The sequence below is a fragment of the Mastigoproctus giganteus genome, chromosome 9, assembly GCF_048544385.1.
Source record: "Mastigoproctus giganteus isolate SK-2022 chromosome 9, ASM4854438v1, whole genome shotgun sequence".
In the NCBI taxonomy this organism is placed as follows: Eukaryota; Metazoa; Arthropoda; class Arachnida; order Uropygi; family Thelyphonidae; genus Mastigoproctus; species Mastigoproctus giganteus.
The window spans coordinates 225,279,405-225,297,551 of NC_143583.1; the positions used below are offsets into that span (position 1 = coordinate 225,279,405).

The window sequence follows — 18,147 nt, forward strand, 5'->3', positions numbered from 1 at the left end:
AATGTGCTATTAACAAAATAGAATCCTGGTCCATCTATAATGGATATCGAATTTCAGTACAAAAGACAGCGGCAATACACTTCTGCAGAAAACGAAAGATGCATCCTGATCCAGAACTAAGGATAAGCAATCAACAAATTCCACTGAAACAGAGTATCCGGCTACTAGGACTAATCATGGATCAAAAATTAAATTTCCTAGAACACATAAAATATCTGCGTACAATGTGCCTAAAAAAATTAAACATTCTACGAGCTGTATCAGCCATGACATGGGGAGCAGATCGATATTCACTTTTGCATGTTTATCGTGCAATGATAAGATCTAAATTAGATTATGGTTCTCCCATTTACTCCTCAGCTAGGAAAAGTGTGTTAAACTGGTTAGATCCAATTCATCACAATGCATTACGTGTTATTTCAGGAGCCTTCCGTACCTCACCTGTGTATAGCCTATATACAGAGATCCATGAACTCCCACTCAGTCTTCGTAGACAAGTTCTTCTTATGAACTATGCTGCGAAAGTTCAAAGCCTTCCTGGACATCCAACATGGCAATATCTGTATAAACCGAAATGGGAAAATTTATATACGAACAAACCTAATATCTGCAAACCTGCAGGTATCCGACTAAAAGAAATACTCTCACAATTGAACTTAAGTATGGATAAAATCTACCAAGATACCCCCACAGCCCTTCCACCATGGAATCTCAGTTCAATAGACTGTGACATGTTCCTCATAAAATGGAAACAGAGCAATATCCCAAGCCAACATATAAAACAGCTCCATTCCTCTTATGTAACGCAATTCTCTGACTATTCTCATCTGTATACTGATGGATCCAAGACGGCCACACACGTTGGTGCTGCTGTTGTATTGCCAAACAACATAATCTCACAGTCTCTTCCAATAGAGTGCAGTATCTTTAGTGCTGAATTGTTTGCAATAAGTGTCGCCCTAGATCACATTGCCAAAACTTCCCTCGTAAAAAGTATTATTTTCACAGACTCATTAAGTGCAATATATGCTTTACAGACAGAAGATCATCCATCTCATCCGTATGTAAGAAAAATTCTTTCCTCCTTATCACACCTTCGGGAAAACAAACAAAGAGTCAGATTCACTTGGATTCCTGGACATTCTGGAATACTCGGCAATGAACGTGCGGATGATGCAGCAAACCATCCATCTAACAAAAATTCTCACTTGCATAAAATACCGCTCAATGACTTTAAAAACATCAATCGAAAAGCCTCTGAAAATATATGGACGCAGACCTGGAAATCTCAAACAAACAATAAATTATACCAAATCAAACAACAGCAGAAATCCTGGAAATCAAGTTTTCGGTCAAACAGACATGAAGAGGTTATCCTCGCCCGGCTTCGCATCGGACACACATATTTAACACACTCTTACCTCCTAATGAAAGACGATCCTCCACAATGCCCTCAGTGTCTGACCACACTAACAGTGAAGCACATCATCATAGAATGTCCACGATACCAACTTGCCCGCCAATCAGCTTTCAAATCGCATTCAAATGAGCCATTAAGCCTTGAACTCATTATGGGAGAAAAGTCAAACATCAGTGAACTCTTATCATACCTCAGCTTAATAAACTTAACTAATCATATCTAATATGTTAAATCAGTAACAATATAACAGGAAATAACAAAACTTGAACAGGCGCAATATAGCCGAAGTTGCTTTTGCGCCATTAAACCCCAAACAACAACAACAACAATCAAGAACAAAGAACACAGGACACAAATTGCAAGTAACACAATACACGCCAGTGAGAACGGAGTAACAAGTTACGAAGCTTTAAATTAATTTTTTTATATGATTCAAAATTTCATGGAAGTGTCAACACATTTCATCATAATAACCCACAAAATTTCAGCTGTCGGTATTATCGCAAATTCAATGAGATTGAGTTTCCTATTCATTTACGATAGATTGCACTAACAGAGAAGCCCAATAAACAGGTGACTGCTGATTGTTTTTATTGTTTTATGGTTGTGACTCCCAGAAATCCGACCGAACCACGTGGTACGTTCAGAGACAATCATAGGGTAATCTCGAGTGCTGTGGTCTCCTGCCCTGATTAAACGGCATGTTGTCCCAATTAAGCGAAGTAAATCCTGTCTATTTTCTCGATTGGGTTCTGTTTTTTAAGATTTGCCCCAAATAAACGGCTGCCCCAAATAAACGGTGGCCCAAATAACCGGAATCCACGATTGGTCACTTGCACGTTAGCAAGACTTTTATGGATTTATTGGAGGATTATTTTCTACAGCAACATGTTCGAGGGGCAATCAGAGTAATACTCTGGATCTGATTATCAGCAGTGATTATTCATACATAAAGAATTTGCGGATAAAGGAACCACTAGGTGACACTGATGTGGAATTTACTTAAAGATGTAACTACAATCAAGGGTAAAGTGAAGAGTTTTTTTGTTTGCGTAAAGGTGACTGCAGTGGTGTCAGACAGTTTTTAAATTCTATACAATGGGATCTACCAACTGATGATTCTGGGATTTTAACTTCCCAGATGTTGACTGAGACTCGCACATCAAGTTTTGGTAGCATCGGTAAGCAGGAGTCTGTCAGCAGCATAGTCTGATGATGGGTATCAGTAAGATGCCTTAAACATCACCTTAAATGTATAGTGGTTTGGGCTATAAACTTTAAACTATATTATTAATTTCACATGGTATATGAGCGGTTATTAAATATAGTCATGGAAAACAACCACGTAATGGCCTTCCCTAACTATGATTTTTCCTTTTGCTAAGACTACACACATGAGGAGGCATAAATTCAAGTTGAGGAAGAATAGTTGCAAGAGGACAGATGTGTGGAAGTTTACCTTCAGCCAGTGGGTGGTTAATTGTTGTAGAGGCTTCCATCTGTTATGAAAGTGGATGGATTGAATAAATTCAAGGGAGAACTAGAACTGTGTTTTTTTTTTGTTTTTTTTTGTCTGCTGTTATATAGGCTTGCTTTCTTGCATCATTTGCCATTACCTGCTACAAACAATATGGGCTGTTCTTCGTAGCGCTAGTGAGTGGCTGAAGCAAACTGTAATTGAAATTGCGTAGTAGTGGGAAATTCAAATGACTGCCAAATGTGATAAATTATCACGTGATGATTTTAGAAATTTCTTCACGGCTTATACACTACTCATGTCTATTTGATTAATTATTATTATTAATTTTTTTTTGCTATCATATTGTGTTTTGAGTCCTTAGGGATTCGCAAAGTGCACCTAGTGGGTAATCTGCCTGTGGTGGTCATTGTCTTCAAGAAGTATGGGCTTGGCACACCCAGGGTCCTGAGCTGGATATCATCATTCTTCTCTTTCTCAGTGATTCCTTTCTACTTCTCTCTCTCTCTCTGGGTAACTCAGGAATTTTTTTTTGGCTGGTGCAGCATAAGCCTCAGGCTTCCTTGTACCATATGGCTAATAATTATAATAATAATAATTTCTTATGAAATCTTATTGTCATGTAATATTTAATATTTTAATTTATATGATGTGTGCTATTTTTATTTTTAATTAATTCGGAATGGATTTATGTGTAGATTGTAAGAATTAAAATAAAACAGAGTGAAAATTAAATGCTTAAATGAAGTATAATTATTTTATTTGCTTGAAAGTACTTTACAAATTTCTGCTTTTTTGTTTTAACCTCTTTACACTTAACACAACTGCTGCTTCATGCATATAATCATCAATGCATACAATTCACATGGAAATCACTCTCTCTCAGATATAGGTGGCAGCAAATGTGTTAATAATACCTTTAGCTTGATACCATTTTGCACATAAAGAATTAGAAATTTCCTTATTTTGATTGGCACTTCTTTTGAAAATCTTTGGTTCTCAATTACCTGACTTCCTATTTTTCAGTCTGTACTTTCTACTCTTGTACCAACATCTTTTGCAGATGTGGATAGTTTAAAACAATACCACAATTATCTGTGATCTAAAACAATATCACAAACAATAGGTAAAACAAATCACCAAATCAGATTTGGTGATTTGTTTTATGAGAAAGATTATGAGAAATCTTTGGCAAGAGATGCAAAGAAAAACAGCAAGGAGTTCTTTACTTGTGTAAACTCTAGAAGGAAGGGGATGAATCAGATTGGTCCACTTGATATCATTGGTTCAACTGTTCATGATCCTGCTCAGGTAGCTAACAAGCTAAATCAATATTTTGCATCTACATTCACACATGAGGAGTTATTCAGGAAGGGGAATGCCATAGATGAAGTAAACACTGGCAGTGAGCTAGATGATCTTGTAATAATTGAGAGTAAAGTGGAGGAGAAATTGTTGAAGATAAATACAAGAAAGGCACCTGGGGTGGATGGGATCTATCCAGTTATATTAAAGGAGGCAGCAAAGGAAGTAAGCAATCCATTAGCCATAATTATGAGAGCTTCCTTGATCTCAGGGGAGGTACCAACAGACTGGAGATGTGCAAATGTAACCCCAATTCACAAAGGAGGATCAAAGGCCAACACAAGTAATTATAGACCTGTGAGTTTCACTTCTGTTCCAGGAACATTAATGGAAGCACTGGTTAAAGAAGCACTGCAGGATCATCTTGACAATAATTCAGTTATAGCTCAGACACAGCATGGTTTTGTTAAGGGGAAGTCTTGCCTGACCAATTTGATTGGATACTATGATGTAGTCACAAAAGAATTGGATGCAGGGAATAACTTTGATATTATTTATTTGGATCTTAGAAAGGCTTTTGATACTGTTGCACATGGAAGACTGCTGCACAAATTGGAGCAGTGTGGCATTGGTGGCAAATTGTTGCTATGGATAAAGGGATGGTTGAGTGGCAGAAGACAGAGAGTGGTAATTAATGGATACTGCCCATCGTGGACTAATGTTATTAGTGGAATCCCTCAGGGTTCAGTGTTGGGTCCATTGTTGTTTTCTGTATTTATAAATAATATTGATGATGGTATAGCAAGCTTAATGTCCAAGTTTGCAGACTATACAAAGGTTGTTAAGGATGCTACTGACTCAATACTGCTGCAACAGGATCTGGAAAAGTTCAGCAGATGTGCTGAGAGGTGGTAAATGAAGTTTAATATTGACAAATGTAAAGTACTACATATAGGAAACAGCAACCCCAGAGCAACGTATCAACTCTGTGGTACTACACTGGCAGTGGTAGAGAATGAAAAGGACCTGGGGGTGGTTGTGCAGGCAGATATGAAGTTCTCTGAGCAGTGCAGATGGGCTACAAGAGTAGCTCATGGTGTCTTATCAATGATATACAGGAATTTTTCTAGCAGGGATAGGGAGGTGATTATTCCCTTGTATAAGGCAATGGTCAGGCCGCACTTTGAGTACTGTATACAGGTCTGGAGGCCTCATTTCAAGAAGGATGTAGAGCTGCTGGAACGAGTACAGAGAAGGGCAACAAGATTAGTGAATGGAACAAAGGGTTGCTCTTATGAAGAAAGGCTTAAGTTTTGCAAATTACAATGTCTGGAGACTAGGCACCTGCGAGGTGATCTGATTGAAGTGTATAAAGCCTTGACTGATTTGAACATGCTGAATGCTGATGGGATACTGCCTATTGCTCAGAATAATCACCTGAGAGGGCATAAATTCAAATTGAGGAAAGACAGATGTAGGATAGATGTGCGGAAATTTGCCTTTAGCCAGCGGGTAGTTGGTTGGTGGAACAGACTTCCATACCTTGTTGTGGAAGTTGATAGCCTAAATAAATTTAAGGCTCAGCTGGACAGGTATTTCGAACGAACGGAGGGGTGAAGTGGAAGTGTTTTTTTTTTTTGTTTCGGCTGATGCTGCATAAGCTTACTTTCTTGCATCATATACCTCTACTAATGCTAATGCTAATCAGTAAATTTTTCACTAAAATAAACATGAGTAACAGATAGCGAGCCTGAATGCCATTTTAGTGCCATTTCGTCTAGTGGATTTCTTATTAAATTCAGTTATAATGTTCATTTGAAATTCCAAAACTATTAGTACTTTTTTTTTTCATTCAATCATAGTATTTTTTCAAAAGTGAAAATTCTAGTATTTTTTTGTAATATTTACATATAAATGATAAATCAAAATATTTTAAAGGATTTTCCCAATGTGACCCAAAGAAAAGTGATGCTGAAAGCTGTAGAAAAAGCCGAAGAACTACAGAAAAGCTTAAATAAAAGGTACACGATTAAGGTTTATAAATAAAATGTTAATAATGTTCATAAATGAAATGTTAATAATGTTCATAAATGAAATGTTAATCCAGTCCATTCTGGTTATTTGGGACACATCGGGACTAGTGCATAATGGTCCGATTAAGCGGCTGCCCGAATTATCCGAAGTTACAATGTACTCCCCCCCCCTTTACAATTAGTTCACTGTACAATCAAATCACGTTACGACGAACTCACCATAGTAAAGTACCGTTCACTATACGATGTACAGTAAACGCCGGTCATTGTGATAACATTTGTGAATCGAATTTTAATTCTATTAAACAGCGATTCTAATTAGCAAAAATAGGAGGAATATTATCCACAGGCTATAAAAGCAAAGATATATTAAGCACAAATTTACCCTTTATTACCTTACCAATTAAAAAATTAAATGATACGTGAAAATCGGAAGAATATACGTGATAATCGGAATAATTAATACATACTGCAATATGTACATACGAACTAGTTGACATTTCTGTTCGCTGAAATTTGTGGGTGGGGGGTTAAAATATAAAACAGTAAAAAGATGAGCAGTCAATAACAAAGAACACGGCACCCACAAATTGCAAGTAACACAAACCCAGGGGCTCACATCTGGTGAGTATGGGTTTGGCACACCCAGGGTCCTGAGCTGGATATCATCATTCTTCTCTTTCTTGGTGATTTCCTTCTACTTATGTCTCTCTCTCTCTCTCTCTCTCTCTCTCTCTCTCTCTCTGTCTCTCTCTGTCTCTCTCTCTGGGTAACTCGGGAATATTTTTTTGGCTGGTGCAGCATAAGCCACAGGCTTCCTTGCACCATATAGCTAATAATAATAATAATAATATGCACAAGTGAGAACGGAGTAACAAGTTACAAAGCTTTAAAAATAGGAATGAAGAGAAGATCTGAAAATCGATTTTTTAATATGATTGAAGATTTCATGGAAGTGTAAACACATTTTACCATAATAACCCACAGAATTCCAGCTGTCGGTATTATCGCAAATTCAGTAAGATCGAGTTTACTGTCTGTTTATGATAGATTTCACTAACAGCAAAGCCCAACAAACAGGTGACTGCTAATTGTTTTTATTGTTTTATGGTTGTGACCTCCAGAATTTCAACCGAATCACGTGGTACTGTCGGAGTACGTGGTATCGTACGGTAATCTCCAGTGCTGTGGTCTCCTGCCCCGATTAAACAGCATTTTGTTCCTATTAAGCGAAGTAAACCCTGGCTATTTTCTCGATTGGTTTCTGTTTTTTAAGATTTGCCCCAAATAAATGGCTGCCCCGATTAACCAGTGGCCCAAATTACCGGAATCCACTGTATTTTCAAAGGGATAAAAATATAATACGATAGAATATTAATCATATACATAAGAGCTTTGTCCTATTAATAGTATGTATTCCTTATAGGCAGTATTAAACGGGCAATTTTTTATTGTTTTATTACAGCTGTTCTTTGTTAGTTATGTTGTTATAAGGAGTCTATAAATCAAGAAAATCTCTAATGCTAATTGAAAGAAGTTTTTAAGCCAGATTTCATTTCACTGAACATTTAAGTAACCCCAGGGGCTCACATCTGGTGAATATGGGATTGGCGCACCCAGGGTCCTCAGCTGGATATCATCATTCTTCTTTTTCTTGGTGATTCCTTTCTACTTCTGACTCTCTCTCTCTCTCTCTCTCTCTCTCAGGGTAACTCGGATTCTGGCTAGTGCAGCATAAGCCTCGGGCTTCCTTGTACCTACCATATGGCTAATCATAATAATAATAATAGTAATTTAGTTAACTTAGTTAGTAAACTAAATTTTTTTAGTTAAGTAAAATTTAGTTAACTCCTCATATTCTGTCTTTTGCAAATGTTTACAAAATTGTTTCATTTCTTCTCACATTTCTAAACATACCTGTCACTTCTGTCAGTTTAGTTAGATGTTTTCCTGTAATTGGGTGTATTTTTCATTTCTGAAACATTTAGTTCTCTTCCAGTTTGTAAAACGTTTCTAAAAAGTGGAATAGGATGGGTATGTCTGCCAGGGACAAAAGTTGATGACGTTGTAGAGCAGATATCTTTTAATGGCACAAAAGTTGATATTTTTGTACATTGGCATTAATGACATTAAGAGTAGGAGATCTGCAGACTTAAGAAGTAAATGTCAATGTTTAAAAAAAGTTGGGATTTAGGGTTGAATTTGAAAGTGTCTGCAATTCTGCCCAGACACGATAAGGGGGAGTATATGATGAGAGCCTTGTCAATCAATTCGGCCCTGGAGAGATTGTGCAACGCCCATGGAGTAGCATTTTTCTCAGCATGGTCTGTGCTTGTTAACAGGAGACATTGCTTCTATAGAGATAGGATACACTTAAATAGAAAGGGTGCAAGAATATTTGTGGATGCTAATGAGACAGTGTTAGGTTGGTCAGAAAACTGCTAGTTTGGGTGGATTCACTAGATTAATAGTAGCTGCAGGCAGAGGTGAAAGTGATTCTTGCCCTGCTTCTATTGGAATGAGCGGTAGCCTGGAAAGCAAGCTGCTGCGGATTTCAAGGATTGCTTGAAACAAGTATATATATATATATATATATATATATATATATATATGAAACAAGTAAATATATGGACTGTGTTAGGGTAACTAAGATTACAAACAGGTGCAAAATTCAAAATGTATACTTGGGTATACAGCAATGCTAGGAGTATAGTAAATAAATTCGAATTGCTGGTCAAGACATTAAAGTCAGGATATAAGGAATGAAGTATTGGAATTTGGGAAGTACAGTGTGTACAGAAGGATAGGAAAGGAGGAGGAGGGGTTATACTGTTAGTTAAGAAATGCACAAAATCTAAAATCCAGTTGACAAGGGTGGACAGTGCAATGTTGAGTCAGTTTGGTGTGACAAGCACTGGGAATAGGACTAGAGTAGGAGCGCATTATAGACTTAAAGTTTTCCCAGCAGTGCAGACAGACTGCCAGAGCAGCTCATGGGGTCTTGTCAATAATATACAGGAATTTTGCTAGCAGGGATAAAGAGGTAATTATCCCCTTGTATAAGGTAGTGGTCAGGCCACACCTTGAATACTGCATACAGATCTGGAGTTCTCATTTTGGGAAAGATGCAGAGCTGCTGGAATGAGTACAGAGAAGGGGCAACGGGATTAGTGAGGGGAACAAGGGGTTGCTCTTACTAAGAAAAGCTTTATTTCTGCAAATTGCAGCATCTCGAGACTAAGCAGCTGTGCATTGATCTAATTGAGATGTATAAAGTCATAAATGGTTTGAGCAAGCTGATGGGATTTTTCCTCTTGGGGTTGTAAAGGGGGAATAAATTCAAATTGAGGAAAGACAGTTGTAGAATAGATGTGCGGAAATTTGCCCTTATCCAGCGAGTGGTTGAATGCTGGAACAACTTCCATCAGTCATTGTGGAAGTTGATAGCGTAAATAAATTTAAGAAAGAACTGGACAAACTTTTGGATTGGATGAATGGGTGAAATGGGAATTTTTAAAATTTTTTTTTATTTCTTTGGCTGATGCTGTATAACATGCTTTTTTGCATCATATGTCTCTACTAATGCCAGTGACTATGATTAGTACAACAAGCAGCTGTACAGAGAAATAGATTGGGCCAATAAATCAGAATGTCTTACAATGGGAGATTTTAACTTCCCAGATGTTGACTGGGACTTGTGGGTTCTTCACTTGCACATTAACAAGACTTTTGTGTATTTATTCAATGATTATTTTCTACAGCAACATGTTCAAGAGGCAACCAAAGGGAGCAATACTCTTGATCTGATTATCAGCTGCGATTATTCATGCAATACAAATCTGCAGATAAAGGAACCACTAGGTAGCAGTGTTCCCAGTGAATTGATGTGAGATTTACTGAAAGATGTAACTACCAGCAGGGGAAAAGGGTTTTTGCTTTTGTAAAGGTAGTAGTAGTAGCAGTGGCATGTGATGCAAAAAAGCAAGTGTATGAGCTTATGCAGCATCAGCCAAAAAAAAAAAAAAAAATCACACCATTCCCTCCAAATGCCTGTCCAGTTCCTCCTTAAATTTATTTAACCTATCAACTTCCACAACGAGAGATGGAAGTTGGTTCCAGCAATTAACCACCCGCTGGCTAAAGGCAAATTTCCGCACATCTATTCTACATCTGTCTTTTCTTAATCTGAATTTATGCCCCCTTAGGTTCGTAATCTGAACAAGTGGAAGGATCCCATCAGAATTCAGCATGCTCAACCCATTCAAGGTCTTATACACCTCGATCAGATCACCACGCAGGTGCCTAGTCTCCAGCCACTGCAATTTGCAGAACTTAAGCCTCTCTTGGTAAGAGGATCCCTTCATTCCCCTCACCAATCTTGTTGCCCTTCTCTGTACATGCTCAAGTAAATCTACATCCTTCCTAAAATGAGGCCTCCAGACCTGTACGCAGTACTCAAGGCGTGGCCTGACCATTGCCTTATACAGAGGGATAATCACCTCCTTTTCCCTGCTAGCAAAATTTCTATATATCATTGACAAAACCCCATGACCTGCCCTGGCAGCCTGTCTGCATTGCTCAGAAAACTTTATCCCAGGTCTGTCTGCAGTTTCTACCACCTTAAGTGTAGTACCACACAGTTGGTATGTTTCTCTGGGGTTACTTCTACCCATATGCAGTACTTTGCATTTGTCAAGGTTAAACTTCAGTTGCCACTTCTTAGCCCATCTGCCCAAATTATCTAGATCCTGTTGCAGTAGCACACTGCCATTACTGTCATTAACAACCCTGCCAACCTTTGTATCATCTGCAAACTTCGACATTAAGCCTGATATACCTTCATCAATATCATTGATAAATATACAAAACAACAGTGGACCTAATACCGAACCCTGTGGGACTCCACTAATAATATTATTCCAAGAAGAGCAGCACCCATTGATTACCACCCTCTGTCTTCCTTCACTTAACCATCCTTTTATCCATTGTAGCAACTTACCCTTAATACCGTTCTGCTCCAATTTGTACAATAGTCTTCCATGCGCAACAGTGTCAAAAGCTTTCCTGAAATCCAAATATATGATATCAAAATTATTTTTTGCATCCAGTTCCTTTGTAACCACATCATAATATCCTATCGAATTTGTCAGACAAGACTTTCCCTTATCTTCAAAAAGGCCTCTAAGGTTGGGAGAGTGATACATATCCAGAATTTAAAACAAATATACCAACCGTTTAACTATAATGGTTTAATACTGAAAATTATAAAATGTAACAAACGATACTACACTGTAAAATAATATATGCAAAAAACTGATTTACAAAATAAAATATACGATAAAAATTTTAATATACAATAAAATATAAATAAAATATTTAAAATACAATAAAATTAAAAGCGATAAAACATTGACTGAAGCTTTCGGAGGCTTCCGCCTCCTTTCTCAATGATGTTTAAGCAACACATCCTTAAGTAACAGGCTCACAGCACACGTGGCTGATCAGGCGCATGCTCAATATTTCTTCCATACGATCCAGAACTGGAAGCGGCAAGGGAGCGTGGAAATATAAAACGCTCGTCTTTTGCCAGGACCACGGCTTCCAGTAGGGGGTGAAATCGAACACCCCTGTCCCTATTCATACTATTGTTGTCAGACGAGCCTATCCATAAACTCTCCAGCCACTTACGGTCCCAGAACCTATGCACCCGGTCAAGGATGACAGCATTCACAGGGGAGACCTGATGATGTTTCTCCCAATAATGCTCAGCAATGGTGGACTTATTGAATTCTGTGGTCTGTATAGCTCGCATGTGCTCCCCCAGACGGTCTTTTAGTCGCCGTCCTGTCTCCCCCACATAATATTCCCCACAATCCGGGCATTTGATCTCATATACAACCCCACTACTGGAATCCCCAGGAATGGGGTCTTTGACCTGTGACAACACTGTGTGCAACCTCCGGCCTGGAAGTTGCACATAGCGTGCCTGAAAGTCATGTAGCATTCTTGAACTTCGATCTGACAAGCCTTCTCTACTCACTATTACGTCCAGGAATGGGAGGGAACCATTCATTTCTACCTCTGAGGTGAACTGTATAAAAGGAGAGAAATCATTGAGAAAACTAACTACATCCTCTTCTCTCCCCTTTTGCACCAAAGTGAACATGTCATGCACGTATCTCTTCCACTTGCGCATAGGGAACTCCAAACTTGTAAAAACCCTATTCTCTAACTCTTCCATTGCCAGGTTTGCGACAATAGTGCTAATAGGAGAACCTATAGCTGTGCCGTGAACCTGTTTGTACATCACTCCTTTATATAGCAAAGTCGTACTTGAAAGACATAATTCTACGCCACAGCATATATCCTCTACACTTAGGTGTGATCTAGTACTTAGGGTATCATCTCTTTGTAGTGCCACCTTTACACATTCCACCCCATGGGCATACAAGTAAATAATGACACCACATCTAGCGACACCATTATTTCATTCTCCCCTACATTTTGACTTTTAACGAAGTTCACAAAATCCACACTGTCTTTAACAACAAACATGGACCGTCCCACTATAGGAGAAATCAGTTGCACCAGGAATTTTGACAAAGCATAGGTAGGGCTCCCAATAAAAGAAACAATGGGTCGTAACGGGACCCCCACTTTATGTGTTTTTGGCAGCCCATAAAACCTGGGCAGCTGACACCCCCCGTTGCATGCATAGACCAGTACTTTTCTTTAGAAATCTTACCCGTTTTTAACTAGAGCTGTAAAATCTTATTAACACGTTGTTCCAAACCGGCTAGAGGATTTCTGCGGATGATCTTGTATGTATTATCATCCTGTAATAAATCTAGGGCTTTTTTATGATAATCATCACTGTTTAATACTACTGTGGATCTACCCTTATCTGCCGGAAGAACTACAATATCTTCATCCTGCTTGAGTTCCTTTAACCCTTTCATTTGATTACGTGTGAGATTAGAGGTAGCCTTTCTGGCCTGACATAGGATGGCTGAGGCCTTTACCCGAATACGATTAGCAATGGGTTCTGGCAATTTACGAATTGCCCTCTCAATACCCATAGCTGTCTCAGTGATTGGAGGTTTAGGGGGTAACAAGGCAAACTTAGGTCCTAAAGCCAATCCCCCCCCTCTTGCTCTGTAGTTAAGGATTTACCACTCAGATTCTAAATAAAATTAGATTTATTAACCCTATACATATTTGCCTGTTCTTCGAATAATGTATTGAATCTGCTAATGTGCCTCATTTTATATAAATGTGCAATCCTACCAACCCTATTATGAACTAACGTCCTGACACATGCTAAATGTAAAGGGGATAGTCTACTACTAATGCTAATTAAAGGACATGAAAGCAGAGACATGAGAGAAATTGGGCAAGTTAGGGCGGATCTTATGAAATGCGGTTACCCCCAGAGGGTCATTGATAAATATAATAGAGGCGTGGAGCCTAATCATGGAACACCGTCCGTTCCAGTCACCACAGTTTATATTCCCTATTATCCGGGCTTGTCAGATCGAATTTCAAGAATGCTACGTGACTTTCAGGCACGTTGTGTGCAACTTCCGGGCCGGAGGTTGCACACAGTGTTGTCACAGGTCAAAGACCCCATTCCTGGGGATTCCAGTAGTTTGGTCGTATATGAGATCAAATGCCCGGATTGTGGGGAATGCTATGTGGGGGAGACAGGACAGCGACTAAAAGACCGTCTGGGAGAGCACATGCGAGCTATACAGACCGCAGAATTCAATAAGTCCGCCATTGCTGAGCATTATTGGGAGAAACATCATCAGGTCTCCCCTGTGAATGCTGTCATTCTTGACCGGGCGCATAGGTTCTGGGACCGTAAGTGGCTGGAGAGTTTATGGATAGGCTCGTCTGAGAACAATAGTATGAATAGGGGCAGGGGTGTTTGATTTCATCCCCTACTGGAAGCCGTGGTCCTGGCAAAAGACGAGCGTTTTATATTTCCACGCTCCCACACAGTTGGTACGTTTCTCTGAGGTTACTTCTACCCATATGCAGTACTTTGCATTTGTCAAGGTTAAACTTCAGTTGCCACTTCTTGGCCCTATCTGCCCAAATTATCTAGATCCTGTTGCAGTAGCACACTGCCATTACTGTCATTAACACCCCTGCCAATTTTTGTATTATCTGCAAACTTCTACATTAAGCCTGATATACCTTCATCAATATCAATGATAAATATACAAAACAACAATGCACCCAACACCAAACCCTGTGGGACTCCACTAATAACATTAGTCCACGAAGAGCAGCACCCATTGATTACCACCCTCTGTCTTCTCCAACTTAACCATCCTTTTATCCATTGTAGCAACTTACCCTTAATACATTCTGCTCCAATTTGTACAATAGTCTTCCATGCGCAACAGTGTCAAAAGCTTTCCTGAAATCCAAATATATGATATCAAAATTATTTTTTGTCTCCAGTTCCTTTGTAACCACATCATAATATCCTATCAGATTTGTCAGACAAGACTTTCCCTTAACAAACCCATGCTGTGTCTGAATTATTGCTGCAGTCTTGTCTAGATGATCCTAGGTTAGGCATGTGAAGGCAGATTACAAGAAATCTTTGGCAAAGGATGCCGTACTCGAAAGACATCCCGCGACAGCAAATACAGAGGATGCGGAAAGGTCCGCATATCACTGGAGCAATATGGCCTTAGTTGCTAATGCTCCTAAAAACCAAATAAAAACAACAACTAAGTCTGTTATCCCTAATCTTTAAGTTGATGGGTGCTGCTTTCATGTCCTGTCTTTAAAGCTTGTTCTTCTTTTCTTCTGACAGCCCGGCACTCCAAGCCATATAACATACATTGCCTTACCACATGTTTGTAAATTTTTGATTTCAGTTTAGTTGGCATCTTTTTGTCTTTCCAAACACCAGACATTTCCCACAAACTGCCCTCCCCTAAAGAAATAGGCAGTTTCCTTTTAGAACCTTTTAGCAGCATCTACATATGAAAATTCATTACTGAAAATTTAAACTTCAGCAGAAAAATATAAAATAAATTTTAATACCACTCGATCTCTCTCCTATAACCAGCCCTTTACTCCAAGAAGCCCTAAACAGATCAGCAAACAGTGCAGCACGACTGGATGGAATCTATTATATAATGCTCAAATATCTCAATAACACATCTTTAAACTTATTATGAGTATTCTTGATCGGATTTTCCTTGAATGTGTTTATCCTTCCTTATGGTATCATGCTGTAATTCTTGCCTTTCCTAAACCGGGACAGGATCAATCAGTTATGCAAAACTATCGACCAATTTCTCTCACCAGCTGTCTTGGTAAAACACTCGAAAAAATGATATACATGGCATACTAAAATGGATCCTTGAAAGTAAAATGCTGTTAAATTGCAACCAATAAGGTTTCCAACAAAACCAATTCAGCTTGGACCTTATGATAAGAGCTGAAACCAATATTTGCAACGCTTATGTTTAAAATGAACATCTAGTTATGGTCAGTCTAGACGTCGGAAAAGCTTCTGATATCACATGTAGGTATGGCGTTCTTCGAGAGCTCTAATTCCATGGGGGTGAGAGGACACTTACTACAATTCATTCAGAATTTTCTTAAGCATAGAAACTTTCAAGTTCGTCACCAGAATGTACTGTCACAATATTTTATCCAGGAAGAAGGGGTGCCCCAAGGGTCCATTCTTAGTGCTACCCTTTTTGCAATTAGGCTAAAGACCGTACTGCAGAATATTCCCAAAACTGTAGAGATATATATATTGATGATCTTGCCATATCATGCCATTCATCAAACATTAATACCATTGAGAGACAGCTACAACTTTCCATAAATAAGCTGGAGACATGGATCCAACAAAATGGTTACCTTCTATCAGAACAAAAGACGATTGTGATCCATTTCTGTAAAAAACACAAATTGCATCCAGAACCTGAACTTAAATTAAGAAATCATCCGATCCCTCTCGCCAGAAATATCTGGTTTTTAGGTTTAACACTAGATGTGAAACTAAATTTTTCCATACATATAAGTTATCTTAGAATCATCTGTTTGAAAAAACTCAATATACTTAGAGCCATCTCTGCCATAGCATGGGGTGCAGATAGATACACTCTCCTCCTGCACTTGTATCATTATCTCATCAGATGAGAGCTTGATGGGCCTCTCATATTAATTTCTTCAAGGGCATCTACCCTACAGAATAGATGCCCAACAGAACGCTGAGTTGGCGCCTAATTTCTTGACACTCTAGGCACTAGATTATGATGCAATTGTCTATGACTCAGCCAGGAAAAGTGTGTTTACATGACTAAATATCATATAACACAGTGCTCTTCGCACTGCTCTTGGATTTCAAACTTCTCCAGTCCAATGTTTCTATATAGAGGCAAACGAACCTCCACTCCACCTCAGGAGGAAATGTTTATACCTCACCCACGCAGCCAGACTTAAAAGCCTTTCAGATCATCCCAATCAACTGCTACTCTTCAATCCTGAATGGATAACATCTTATAACAATAAACCCACTGAAAATAGACCCACTGGTGTTAGACTACAAGAGTTGATTCATGCTGGAATGTACATTTTGAAAACACGCTCAAAGAAGCTAAAATACCTGATCCATCCTAGTACACAAACATACCTTACTGTGACACATATTTCCAACAATGGGGGAAAGAAAAAGTCTGGAAAACTGCAAGATCAAGAAACTGCACAAAGGGCATGCTTATACCAATGCGCAGAGCTGCATAATATATACTGAGAGCTCAAAATCAGATGCCACTGTAGGTGCTGCAACAGTTTTTCCCTCATTCACAGTATCTGTTTCTCTCCGGACTACATGCAGCAGTTATACTGCAGAACTGCAGTATAACTGCTGCATATAGTCCGGAGAGATATATGTATGCAATCCAGCTAGTTATTGCTGGATTGCATACAGTTCTCAATATCCATCTGAACACCAATAGTTTAATATATCAGACTCCATGAGTGTGCTCTCTGCAATGAGTAGTAAATTCTCAATCCCACATCTCATAGTAAAAGAAATCCACTCTGGTCTAAATCGTTTATGGAATAGGAATCATACTGTAAGCTTCTCTTGGTTTTTATGGCATGCTGACATCGTAGGTAATGAAACAGCAGACCAGGCAGCCAAACATCCAAACAGCACCGCACCTCCATCTTACCAAGTAATTAAAATAAAATCTGAAGACATGTAGATTTATTAACACATATCTGTTGACACCAGTGGTTACACCAGACATTTGGAAGAAACATACAAACAATAAATTGTTTGAAATTAAACATGAACCACAACAATGGAACTCCAGGTACAGGTGAAACAGGCATGAAGACTGGCAAAACTATGCATAGGACACACACACACACACACACACACACACACACACACACACACACACACACACACACACACACACACACACACACACACACACACACACACCCTGCTCATTGGTGATGACTCTCCTATATGTACTCATTGTTCATCACAACTCAACAGTTGATGGATTTTTGGCTGCTGAAAACGATAAGTAGTTTTGCTATTTTTACCGTATTCTTTGTTAATTAACATACAAGAGGTTTCCAATTAACATACAAGAGGTTTCACCATCATTCAGAAAAAAAAAACATTTTTTTTCTTAATGATGGTGAAAGTGAATGAGATGAAACGCTGTGGACAGATAGAACCGTTAATAACGTTGAAAAAGACCGCCAGTGCAGTGTTGTACTGTCACCTCATAGCAGATTTCAGTTGCAAAATGGTGGCTACCATGCGAGTGTGGTCCAAAACAGGTGTTCGAGAAGCTATTCGCTTTTGCAAGCAAAAGGGTCTTCACCAAGTGACATTCACCTTGAACTGG

At 38.8% G+C, this 18,147-nt stretch overlaps 1 protein-coding gene across 1 annotated transcript in view; it reads left to right on the top strand.

Moving 5' to 3' along the window:
- Positions 1-18,147, top strand: part of LOC150081141 (ubiquitin carboxyl-terminal hydrolase 8-like) — a 581,739-nt gene that overhangs the window by 71,224 nt on the left and 492,368 nt on the right. Inside the window, exon 4 of the mRNA XM_090381373.1 lies at positions 6,141-6,223. Coding sequence (XP_090237499.1) covers positions 6,141-6,223 — 83 coding nt within the window. The remainder of the gene's footprint in view (positions 1-6,140; positions 6,224-18,147) is intronic.